Below are 12,900 nucleotides of genomic sequence, written 5' to 3' on the forward strand. Positions count from 1 at the left end.
AATTGACTGACAGACAGCAGCAAAGCAATATGCCCTCCTTTCTTCGAAGGGGGGCATAATAAATGTACATGTACATATATGTAAACATATGACAGTTAAACATACAATTTATCCAAAAACAAAACAGATGTACCAAAATGTGTAGATATAAATTAACAAAAAAATACAATTTTGATTTTTGTTCATCACTTGTTGTACACATTATCATACAGGACCCATTAACTGAGTATTTTGTCCTTACATTGAAAAACTTTTTCACCACAATTTTCTATGTTTCTGTAATACTTAAATAACTTTACTGCATCAATAAATAATGGCTTACTATCTTGTGATCTTGAATAGTAAATAAAATTTTTTGCAACTAATAAAAGAAAATTTTCTAAACAACTTAATTCCTTCTATATTACCAAGTAAAACAGTTCTTTTGGATATTTTGTAATCTTTTTCAATGACACTAAACCATTATACAAATTGATTCCAAAATTCAGTCACATTTATATACACAATCATAAAATAAGTGAATTATTGTCTATTGTTTATATCCTGTTTCTATGTCTATTGTTTGTTGTCAACTTTAACCTCCACCACAACTTTTGAACCATGAGAGATACAGACTTCATATTTAATATGCCTACTCCACTAATTGAATTCTTTCAAAAGACACCAAGGTCAATGACCTTGTGACCTTGACTGTGACCTATATGCTAAAAATAGCTTTTTTGAACTTTCGCCATAACTTTTGATACAATAAAGATAAAGAAATCATATTTGGAATGCCTTCTTCACTAATTATGCTCTTTCAAATGACACCAAGGCCAGTGAACTTTTGACCTTTACTGTGACTTTAATGCTATAAATACCATTTTGAACTTTCGCCATACCTTTTGTACCGTTAAAGATAAGAGACTTCATATTTGATTTGCATACTCCACTAATTAAGTTCTTTCAAATGACACCAAGGCCAATGACCTTGTGACCTTGACTGTGACCTATATGCTTAAAAAAACTTGTTTGAATTTGTTGCCACCTGGTGCATAGTGTTTCACAAACACATCTTGTTTTGAAGTAGTTTTAATATTTGAATTTCTGTCGAATTTTATGTTACATATAAAAACCAAAAATTTTTACAATCAAAATCATTTTTATTTCAGTACTTTACGACAGTAGGATGATGGAATATTAAAGAATGGACATGGCTCTATATTACTGCCTCAGAGATCAATCCAGGTTTACTTATAAATTGAAGAAAAACACTTTAACAGTCAAGCATCATTTGAAGCTACATATGTCACCGCTTTAACAATATGCCTGCTTATATAACCAAGAAAGCACAGTGACCAGTTGTACCTATGATGTCAGACAAGACCCTGAAAAAACTTCCAGTACACTCATCACTACCTGCAAAGAATTAAAAATTCTAAATGACTTGTATCAACACTTTTGTACTTCATCTGGCTTGTATTTTCAGTACTCATTAGCTTTTAGCTTCCTTCAAACAAAATTTCATAAGTACTAACTTGCAGGTGTAAAATATTTGAAACAGTTTGCTTGTCCGAAAGGAAATTCTGCCAATTAGTAGTGGCATGAGCAGTTGATTGATGTCACAGTTCCACCGGCAAAGTATTTGTAGCTGAATGGTGCCATGTAAAACACTTTTCACAAGAACATGGAAAACATCCTAGAAGTGAGGATCTACAAGAAATTAAGTGAATACTGTCTTGAATATTTTCAATGTTATGAAATGCTTGTGTACATCCTTTATATATAAAACTAATTACGCATGTAACTACCAAATATACAAATTAAACTTCAATCCTTAAATTTGTTCTTTAGTTTATTTATAACATAATATAATAAGCATGCAATATTTGTCTTGTTATACTGAAGGATTAAATGTTAAGAAAATGTCATTCATTGAAAAAAAGTGCAATCATTCTGCGCAGTTAGCAATTTTTATGGAGAACCTATCGATGTGCATTTGCAATTGTTGGGATTTAATGACAGGCACACAGTAGAAGAATTGTACTTATTAATAAATGTTTTTTACCAATCAAATTTCAAATTGATAATTTAATAAGAAAGCATATGACAAATTTAACTATCATTATGGTCCATTGATTTACCATGGTGTTTGAGCTTTTGTGGACTTGATAATTAACTAGTAAGTTTGAAATATTGAAGTGCAGCCCAAAAATTTATCCTGTACCTGATTTAAAATGAGTGCCAGCATAACTACTTGGGAGTTGCCACACTCTTCATGAGTATAAGAATTATTGGATATGCCTCATTAACAGGTCTATATTGGTACATGGATGACACAATCAGTCTAAGCATTGTCCCTTTTTTCAGTACCTCCTGGATCCCTGTAAAATATAATGACAAATGTAGATAAAATGTTCTACCATTGAATGATGAATGTCTTATGGACCCAGTGCAGACCTGTTTGGCGACACCATTGGATAAATTGGGGATTGTTCTAGCTAAGATAAATAAGAAAATTCCTATTTCTAATGCCTATTTTAAGAAAATAAAATGTCTTTTTCATAATTGTTAGAGTATTTGGGAACACGGGCACCTGTTATTTTAGATTTAAAAAAATTTTAAAAAAAAGGGGGGGGGGTATTATCCATACTTCAGGTGCCTGTGTTTGGGAAAAAAAGGGGGGGTATTATCCATACTTCAGGTGCCTGTGTTTGGGAAGGGGGTCATAAGGCTTTACAGTTAATATATTGATCGTACATGTATGTTGTTTAACGTCCTACAGTTAATATTGAAATTGAATATATACATCCCTGTGTACATGAAAGAAGTAATGTTGGACGTGTTTATTTTTGGATTATTAATTAATTAAAAAAGAACATGGATTCTATCAGGATTATGTTTAACCCTGTATTCCCGTGATCGATGAAATTGGGTACATGTATTTCGAATTTGTTTTTATTGACTTTGCTTTCTATATCCCCTGCTCAGCTGTCCTGTGAGCTAAATAAATGAAATAAATATAATATGGAACCAATCTTTGGGGGACGTTTTGGTTTGAAATCCTGTTACTTTCGCTTAAAACAATAAAGCAATTAAACGTTATTTACCTGTATCAATCAGTCCATTTTTAGCCTGTTTCCCTGGCCTTCCCATAATGCTGCGCAAACGTTTGCGCAGCATTATGGGAAGGCCAGGGAAACAGGCTAGTCCATTTTATCCTCTTCTTTTCAATAACCAGAAAACGAACGACTTAACAGACATTACTTCCTGTTTCGCTTTCGTTTTTAACGGGAGAATTAGTTATTTTATTTTAAGGGTGATTGGAAAAGAGATATCTCTTTCATTAAAAGAGATATCTCTTTAGCTTAGAAAGATATCTCTTTTTGAAAATCTAAAGAGATATCTCTCTAATTAAGAGAGATATCTCTTTTAAACGTGTTAAAGAGATATCTCTCTAACTTTAAGAGATATCTCTTTCGCTTAAAGAGATATCTCTCTAGCTTATAAAGATATCTCTCTTACTAAAAGAGATATCTCTCTTTCAAAAAGAGATATCTCTTTTGTTGAAAGAGATATCTCTCTTAAGTCTAAAGATATCTCTATTAGTCAAAGAGATATCTCTATAAGCTAAAGAGATATCTCCATAAGCTAAAGAGATATCTCTCTATGCTAGAGAGATATCTCTCATTTTGAAAGAAAAAATTATTTTACGAATAAATAGTAAAAGGGCTTGCCATATTTTAGGGCTCTAAATTAGAAATTAAAAAATGTTATAATCTGTACCCTGATCATGATTTAGAATTTTTTGTTATATATAATATCTGAGTTTAAAGAGTATCACATTAACAATTGACGTAAATAATTAGATTTCTTCACAAGTCAATGCTTGTTTGGCCTGCTTAAAATGTCTATTTTAGAACTTAAAAGATGATGGTTAGATTTGATAGCAATTTCACAACTATAGAATGGTGTTTACATCCTTATAACTAAGCAGATTCACGATAAAAAAAAAGAGGGGAAAATCTTGTTCACCATCAGAGTTGCATGTTGTAACATATAATTGTTGTGTTGTGTTTTCCTTTTAATCGCTGCTCTATTTAGACGATTAATATAACTTGTTTTATCATAATACTTTTATCATTGAACATTAGATTAATCATTGCAGTTAATAATTATCTAATTTAAATATTATGCTTTGCATAAAATACACCTTCTATCAATTCTGTGGCAAATCGTCTCGATGAAAGGAAATAAATTATTACTGTTTAACATTATAGTGATAAATACTGAACCTTAAGATTTAAAAGACAAAAAAGCCCATCAAACTATTGAGTATACTTACCCCAAAAAGAACAGTTTAGAGACAATCTATATAGCATATAAGTTTTGTTATGGTATATAAGTGTTGTTCTGTATTTGAATCATTATTCTCGTATTTTGAAGGAAATAACTTTTCTTTTCAATCATGAGCATTCATTTAGAAAAAAAAATTTGACAGAAAGGTTTTCAAAACTTAAAAAATGACACGAATTCTTTAACTTTTCTCATTCTATAAGTATTCTTGGAACGGAGTAGTACTATGGTTTTGATGATTAAGTCCTGTTGAAATTTTCTGAAAGTTTCAATCTATCTATAGACCTTTGTAAATAAATTTGAATTCTTGGATAATTGGAATATGGCAAATTTGTATCAACCTGTACGTCACACATCTAAATATTTGCAGTGTTGCAACGAATGTAGGCTTCTTAATTTAGATGTACGTAAGAAAAGAAAATCGTAAATATTAATTCCAAAAAAAATTGAAATGAATTTTAATTATGGCGGAACCGCGACTCGAATGTTAGATTCGGTTATATGAAGAATTAATTAGCTTCGCTAATGATGTGCAGCTCATTATCATAAACGTCTTAACTGATGGATTTCGTGTTTTGGACGTGATTATTGGGCTGTCAGTCATATGAATTATGTGTTGGTACCATTACCAAGACTTTAGTCATTCTACTGGGAGGTGGGTTCCGAGGTCGGTATAAACTTCGGACCGGAGGCGTGTGACTATATATTCCCCGAAGAGGCCGAAGGGAGTGGATATAATTCTAGATCCCTCTATAACTATAGTAAGTAAAAAGTCGGAATAGTTTCATAAACTGAAATTATTTTTATACATTGATGTTTTGTTTAATATTTTTTTTCAGGAAATTATTTTGTAATGTCATAAGAAAATTTTCTATATACTATTATTTTAAATAAGAATAAAGCCACAGATTGTTTTATTATTAGGTCATAAAGTTGAATACGCACAAAAGTGCAAACTGAATACATTAGAATTGCTCATTTTATCACGTTTTAGTTTTTAGAAATATCACTAAGCCTTACATAAACGTTTAATTGTACTTTTTCAGTCCGCCATGACAATCCTAAAGGGCTGTTTGATTTTCATAGTAATGGGATTAACTCATGGAAACCAGAACCCAATATTTAAGGCTAACGGGAATATCCTATGGAAAAGTGACGGTTTTCAGTTTGTAGAAACCACTTCTACAACAGTCGGTGGAACGGCTTCACGATTTTCTACTCCTGTTCCAGTAGTGAAGGAAAGCATATACTCCATAGCCCCGGAAGATTGGACACGGGTAGGAGACAGTGTGTCAGACTTGAAAAATGTTCATTTAGAATCCATTGATAACAAAATCCAGAATTTAACGATAAATGAGTCGAAAGCTCGTGCAGATAACAATAATGAAGCGTCTGACGTTAACACCGTATCTCAGACAGATAGGGATTCTGTTGCAAGAAGTCTGGAACAACAAAATATAAATATAGTCCGGAATATTAAAAACAGCACAAATGTGATCATTGAAGGTGCCGATATTGTTCTACAAAAAGTTGATTCAGGCAGTGATATGCTTACAGGAGAAAATTCAACAAAATATTTTATACCTTCCACTACAAGTCCAACACGCAACAGTGATTTAGAAACCCCAACCCACAATTCAACAAAAACTACTGCTGAAAGCGGTGACAAGTTGAACAGGTTGCTTTCAAGTCCTGGAATAAACGATATCAGCACAACGACCGTCACATACATTCCTGAAGAGAAAGTGTCCGTTGTAACAGAGACTGTTGATACAACGAGCCCAAGTAAATCACCTTCTTCAGCAGGATCCATTTCTTTAGATTCTTTTGTCAACATGCTTTTGCCAAATGAAGTAAAGGATCAAGTAAAAAATAGGGAAGGTTTAAGGAAAGAAGCATTAGAACCAATAAATCCAAGTCAAACAACACAAAAATCAACCCAGAAGCCAGCAACAGTAGAAGTACCCACATCAAGGGACTCCACAGCACAAGAATTATCATCAATGGACACAACAATTCAAACTTCAGTAATTAAAGAATCTACAACACAGGTTCCAACTATACAAGATAAAACAAGACCAGAACAAAGTATTCAAGAGAAAATAGTAAACCAGCAAATGATTAAAGATATTGATAAACAAAATCTACCAATTCAAGGGAAAATCCGAAAATTTGGAAACATTACAGTGCCCCATGATGTGATCCTTGAGGGCCCAAATGTTGGTTTGCAGGAAGTTGTCTCCGAAAATGAAACTATAGAGATACAAAAATATACCACCAAAAGTCCGCAGTCAGCTTTTTCGACAAGTCAAAAACTTACAACTGAAGAACTAACCACTCTTGAACCAACAACTTCAAACGCAATCACAACTGAACCATTTACTTCAGAAGCAACAACCCAAGAGCCAAACACTCCTGAATCTGCAAATCTAGAACCCACAACTCAAGTTCCAATTTCTAAAGTGCCGACAAGTCCAAAATCAATCACTGAAGAGTTTTTCACTCCAGAACCCACCAATCAAGTAAAAACAACTTCAGAACCAACTACATATGAACCAACTACTGTTGAGACTTCTGCACAACCAACTACTCTAAAACCTACAACAAGAGAACAAACCACATCTGAGCCAACAACGTCAGAACCAACTTCTCCCGTATTAACAACTACAGATAAATTCATTAAGGATACCTTTACTCAGGATACAACTTCTTTTAGACCTATCACCTCAGACCCAACATCATCTAAGCAAACTTCTCCTGAGCCAGCAACTCCAGAAAGAATCGCCCCTGAACAAACAACTTCAAAACTAACTTCTCTAGAATCTGCAACTAAAATCACTGAAGAATTTATAACTAAAGACTCAACCACACCTGAACCCACAACTCCAGAACCAACCACACCAAAACCCACAACTCCAGAACCAACCACAGCTGAACCAACCATTCCCAAACCAACCACTCCTGAACCCACAACTCCAGAACCAACCACACCTGAACCAACAACTCAAGAGCCAACCACACCAGAACCTACAACTCCAGAACCAACCACACCAAAACCAACAACACCTGAACCTACAACTCAAGAACCAACTATACCTGAACCAACAACTCCCGAACCAACCACACCTGAACCTACAACTCCAGAACTAACTACGCCTGAAACAACAACTCCAGAGCCAACCACACCAGAACCAACCACACCTGAACCCACAACTCCAGGAGCAACCACAGCTGAACCAACAACTCCAGAACCTACAACTCCAGAGCCAACCAATCCTGAACCAACAACTACAGCATCAACCACTCCAGAACCAACCACACCTGAACCCACAACTCCAAAACCAACCACACCTGAACCCACAACTCCAGAACCAACCACACTTGAACTAACCACACCTGAACCAACAACTCCAGAAACAACCACACCTGAACCCACAACTCCAAAACCAACAACACCTGAACCCATAACTCCAGAACCAACCACAGCAGAACCTACAACTATAGAACCAACCACACCTGAACCAACCACTCTAGAACCTACAACTCAAGAACCAACCACTCCAGAACCAACCACAGCTGAACCTACAACTATAGAACCAACCACACCTGAACCCACCACTCCAGAACCAACCACACCTGAACCCACAACTCTCGAACAAACCACACCAGAACCAACTACTCCAGAACCAACCACTTCAAAACCAACCACACCTGCACCAACAACTCCAGAACCTACAACTCCTGAACCAACCACACCTGAACCTACCAATCAAGAACCAACCACACCAGAACCTTCAATACAAGAACCAACCACACCTGAACCAACAACACCAGAACCTACAACTCAAGAACCAACAACACCAGAACCTACAACTCCAGAACCAACCACACCTAAACCTACAACTCAAGAACCAACCACACCAGAACCTACAACTCCAGAACCAACCACACTTGAACCAACAACACCAAAACCTACGACTCCAAAACCAACCACACCTGAAACCACAACATCAGAACCAACCACTCCAGAACCAACCACATCTAAACCCACAACTCCAGAACCAACCACACTTGAACCAACCACACCAGAACCAACCACTCCAGAACCAACCACACCTAAACCCACAACACCAGAACCAACCACTCCAGAACCAATCACATCTAAACCCACAACTCCAGAACCAACCACACCAGAACCAATCACATCTAAACCTACGACTCCAGAACCAACCACACCAAAACCCACGACTACAGAACCAACCACACCAGAACCAACTACACCAGAACCAACCACACCTAAACCCACAACCACACAACCAACTGCACCTAAAGGCACGTCTACAGAACCAACCACATCAAAACCCACAACTCCAGAACCAACTACTCTGGCACCAACAACTCGTAGTTACATAACTGCTAAGCCAGCAACTCTGAAACGTGAAACTTTTGAACCAGTAACATCTGTAACAACAACTACTCCCCCACCTCCTCTTGAAAGTATGACTTTTAAACAATTATTAATACTTTCATGCTATTTTTTCTCAGTTTTAAATTTTCATACATTTTATTTTTCCTTCTGTTATTGAAATGTGTTATCAAATTTTATTTACAGCTTTGTGTCAAAATAGCGTTTTTATTGATGGCATCGGATATAACACATATCCAGGACAATGTAACAAAGTTGTTCAATGTTACTTCAACTACGATCAAACAAAAGCAGTTCTAAGAGAATGTCCAGCTGGGTTATTTTGGCATCAAGATCACGCCATGTGTAAATCGCCAGAAAAAGTGCCGTGTTACGATGGTATGATTTTTTTCCGCTATATCAAATTGATTTTTAATTTTTTTTTTTTTTTTTTTAAAGAAAAACAACAACAGGAAAAGTTTTTGTAAAAATAATTCTTCTCTACATCATGGTAGCTGTATACAAGTTTACAATGAATTGTTGGTTCTCTCAATTTTCAGATCAATGTCTCAATATTGGTGTGAATGCCTATGCAAGATCTGGTGGATGTAGGTCCTATTATTCCTGTGAAGCGGGAATTTCTGTCCCAGCCTGCTGTGATAAGGGATTCCGCTTTGATGGTCAAGGCTGTGTTCCGGACAGCTCTTGCATGGATTCCTGTGAAACTCCAGACGACTTAAGACGACGAGTAAATCAACAAAGTAAGTATTAAAATTGAATTTATCAGAGCATTTATCATTAAGTAAGTATTAAAATTGAATTTATCTGAACATTCCCATATTAACACATCTAAAGAAAAGCTTTTGAGTCTTTTCTCTCTAAATATAGTGTGTAGGTTCCTACCAGATAGTGGCAACCCCTATGGATATCTTACTCTAGAGCACAGTGGTCTTCGATTTAGAGCATGTCCATACGGGACAGCGTTTAGTGCCAGTCAGTGTATCTGTACTTGGAATCCAACGCAAACCAGATCATACCCACAGCGAGAAGGTATAAATTTATCAAGCTTACAGTCGCATTCATATTCCTTTACAGCCTTAACAGCTTTCTTCAACAAAATAATTATACAAACTTTATTTCAAAGAATTCTGCTCATTTAATTCCTTTTCTCTCTCTCTCTCTCTTAAACAGTTTGTAAACCTGACTTTAAGATGAATTTCGATGGAAACTTGTTCAGGGAACTTTCTGGATCCAACATGGCTTTCTACGTAGAAAACGCAGTTATTCAAAATGGCGCAGCAAAGTTCAATGGAAACGGAAAGATTACTTTGTGGGGTTTTATGAACAAAGAACTTGGAGATGAATTTGCTGTTAGAGTTAGGTTCAAGCCACTCCAGACAGAGGGAGGGTACGGGATGCTAGTTTCTAACTGTGGATATGAAGGTCTACCAACAGTAGAAATCTCTATGCAGGATAAAAAAGCGAGACTGGTAGCTAAAAGTTTGCATTCCAATTCTCCATCCATCTTAGAATATCACATAGTCGTAAGTATTTATTATTACATCTAAAACGGTTTTGTTTTATTTCATTTCAATATATTAAGAAGGAAACCGAGTAGGAATGAACTAGAATGCAAAAATATATTTCACAAGTTTTTCTAAATTCTTTATTTAAATTATGCAAAGGAAAAGCCCACTGCACAAAATTATTTTATTTCAAGCCATATGAATGGAATGAAATATCATATCACTACGATGGCAATACGTTTACTGCTGAAGTAAATGGGTACAGCATCTCAGAGAAACTTACTGGAGGAATAGAGACGAGCTCGAACCCGATGTTTATAGGGGGCTGCCCCAAACCCGGTTCTGGATTCAATGGTTTAGTAGATAATGTAAGTATATGGATATTTCTAAATTCTCTATGTCTTTAACTTTTCTATGTCAAACAAAGCAAATTTCGAAATATTTTCTTAGCTTTTACTTATACAATAACAGCTTCTACAAAAGAATGATTTTTTTCAGGTTGAAATTTACAGCAATTGTGTTCCTTCAAATTTCCTACAAAACTAGAGATGACAAGAAATCCTGCTCATTAAGAATCATAATTCCATGTCATTATTCACTTTCAATGATAAACATTTGCTTTTTATTTATTATACATCTTTATTTATATTCATACTCATTTGTAAATTGTGAAACAACCTTGTACAACAATCATTCCCTCGTTCATTTGTTTGTATCTACCAATACGAGTATATATGTACATTCTTAGAATTTACAGCGTTTTAATTATGTGAATTTAATAAATGAAAGTTATATTAATTATTGTTTGTGTTTATTTAAATATTCAAATTCAAAAGAATTTAGTTCACATTCACACGATCTTCTGCCGATAATGTTATTTGTCTACTCAATGGGTACAGTAAATGTTTTAGCTAGTTTTTAGCTCACCTGAGCCGAAGGCTCAAGTGAGCTTTTCTGATCAAAATTTGTCCGTTGTCTGTCGTCGTTGTCGTTGTTGTTGTCGTCGTTGTCGTAAACTTTTCACATTTTCATTAAAATGCCAATTTCAACCAAATGGCACATTTTTTATAACGTCCTTTTATACATGAATTTGTAAAAAATTAATGGCATTTTTCAAAAATCTTCTTCTCCAGAACCGCTGGGCAAGGAAAGATTGGAAGCAAGGTAGTGTAGATTCAAATTTGTTCAAATCATTCAAAATGGCCGACCCAAGTTTTACACAGGAATATATAGGAAAAATCTTTAAAAATCTTCTTCTCCAGAACCACTGGGCCAAGAAAGATGAAACTCATGTGGAATCATCCTTAGGTAGTGTAGATTCAAATTTGTTCAAATCATGACCCCCGGGGCAAGGGTGGGGCCAAAAACCTAAGTTTTTAGGAATATATAGGAAAAATCTTTAAAAATCTTCTTCTCCAGAACCACTATATATTGGAATCATAGGTAGTGAAGATTCAAGTTTTAAAACAACGAAATTAGGAATATATAGGAAAAATCACACTAAATTATTTTTGATGATTCAAACAAAACAAGGGTGGGGCCAAAATGGCCGACCCAAGTTTTACATAGGAATATATAGGAAAAATCTTTAAAATCTTCTTCTCCAGAACCACTAGGCCAGGAAAGATGCCATGTGGAATCATCCTCAGGTAGTGTAAAATTTGTGCAAAATGGCTGACCCTAGTTTTACATAGGAATATATAGGAAAAATCTTTAAAAATCTTCTTCTCCAGAACCACTGGGCCAGGAAAGATGAAACTCATGTGGAATCATCCTCAGGTAGTGTAGATTATCAAATCATGACTCCCGGGGCTAGGGTGGGGCCAAAATGGGACAGTTTTACATAGGGATATATAGAAACCTTTTAAAATCTTCTTTTCAAGTACTTCAAAGCTATGATTTGTGATATTTATACTTTTTATTATTTGTGCAAATGATGAAAAGAGATGTTATTTTCTCTTGTTATTTCTTATATTATTATAAGAATAATATTTTTTATAATATAGTTCTTATAACACTCTGTATGAATTAGTCTGGACATTTACAGATCATGCATTTATTAACTTTTTATTAGCTAAAAGAGATTATTTTCCTTGTTTCTTAAAAGATTAATTAAATTGGAATTCTAAAGTTACCAATTTTATAAACTCAAACCATTAGGGGTAGTATAGAGTTCGTTAATTCAGGCAACAAATTAAATTTTGAAACACTCGTCAAGTAAATTTCATTCTGAATTGAATGAAATAATATACCAGCAGTTGAAATATAAATATATAATTATTATCGTTATAAAGTTCATTAGGATATGTATGACCTGGTCCTTTTCATACATGAATGCATATTTTTGATTTTAGCTCTTAAATGCCGAAAGTAGTTTTCCTAGATGGCAACTTAACGTTATACATAATATGTACTAGGTATACTAGTGTTCGTTTATTTTCAAAACTGAAAGGCTTTTAAAACAAGGAACAAAAATCAAAAAAGAAACTTTGGTAAAAGACGTGATTTTAGTTTGCGTTCTTTCTTCAATGTAAAGAAAGTGGAAATAACGAACAGTATTCATGCTCAAAAATTCATACAACAATTCAAAGTAGGAGCAGAACAAACATGGACCCCCAAAACAGAGGTGGGATT

General features: G+C 34.7%; 1 protein-coding gene across 1 annotated transcript; it reads left to right on the forward strand.

Moving 5' to 3' along the window:
• The first annotated feature begins 5,315 nt into the window (after window positions 1-5,315).
• Window positions 5,316-11,018, forward strand: LOC134255744 (mucin-2-like). Its single transcript, XM_062738256.1, has 7 exons — window positions 5,316-8,832; window positions 8,948-9,139; window positions 9,301-9,501; window positions 9,629-9,790; window positions 9,932-10,284; window positions 10,461-10,634; window positions 10,765-11,018. The coding sequence occupies exons 1-7, from the start codon at window positions 5,388-5,390 to the stop codon at window positions 10,810-10,812; spliced, it is 4,575 nt and encodes a 1,524-aa protein (XP_062594240.1). The 5' UTR covers window positions 5,316-5,387; the 3' UTR covers window positions 10,813-11,018.
• Window positions 11,019-12,900: the final 1,882 nt, after the last annotated feature.

The sequence above is a fragment of the Saccostrea cucullata genome, unplaced genomic scaffold, assembly GCF_032062105.1.
Source record: "Saccostrea cucullata isolate Sc308-1 unplaced genomic scaffold, CSIRO_AGI_Scuc_v1 ctg5, whole genome shotgun sequence".
In the NCBI taxonomy this organism is placed as follows: domain Eukaryota; kingdom Metazoa; phylum Mollusca; class Bivalvia; order Ostreida; family Ostreidae; genus Saccostrea; species Saccostrea cuccullata.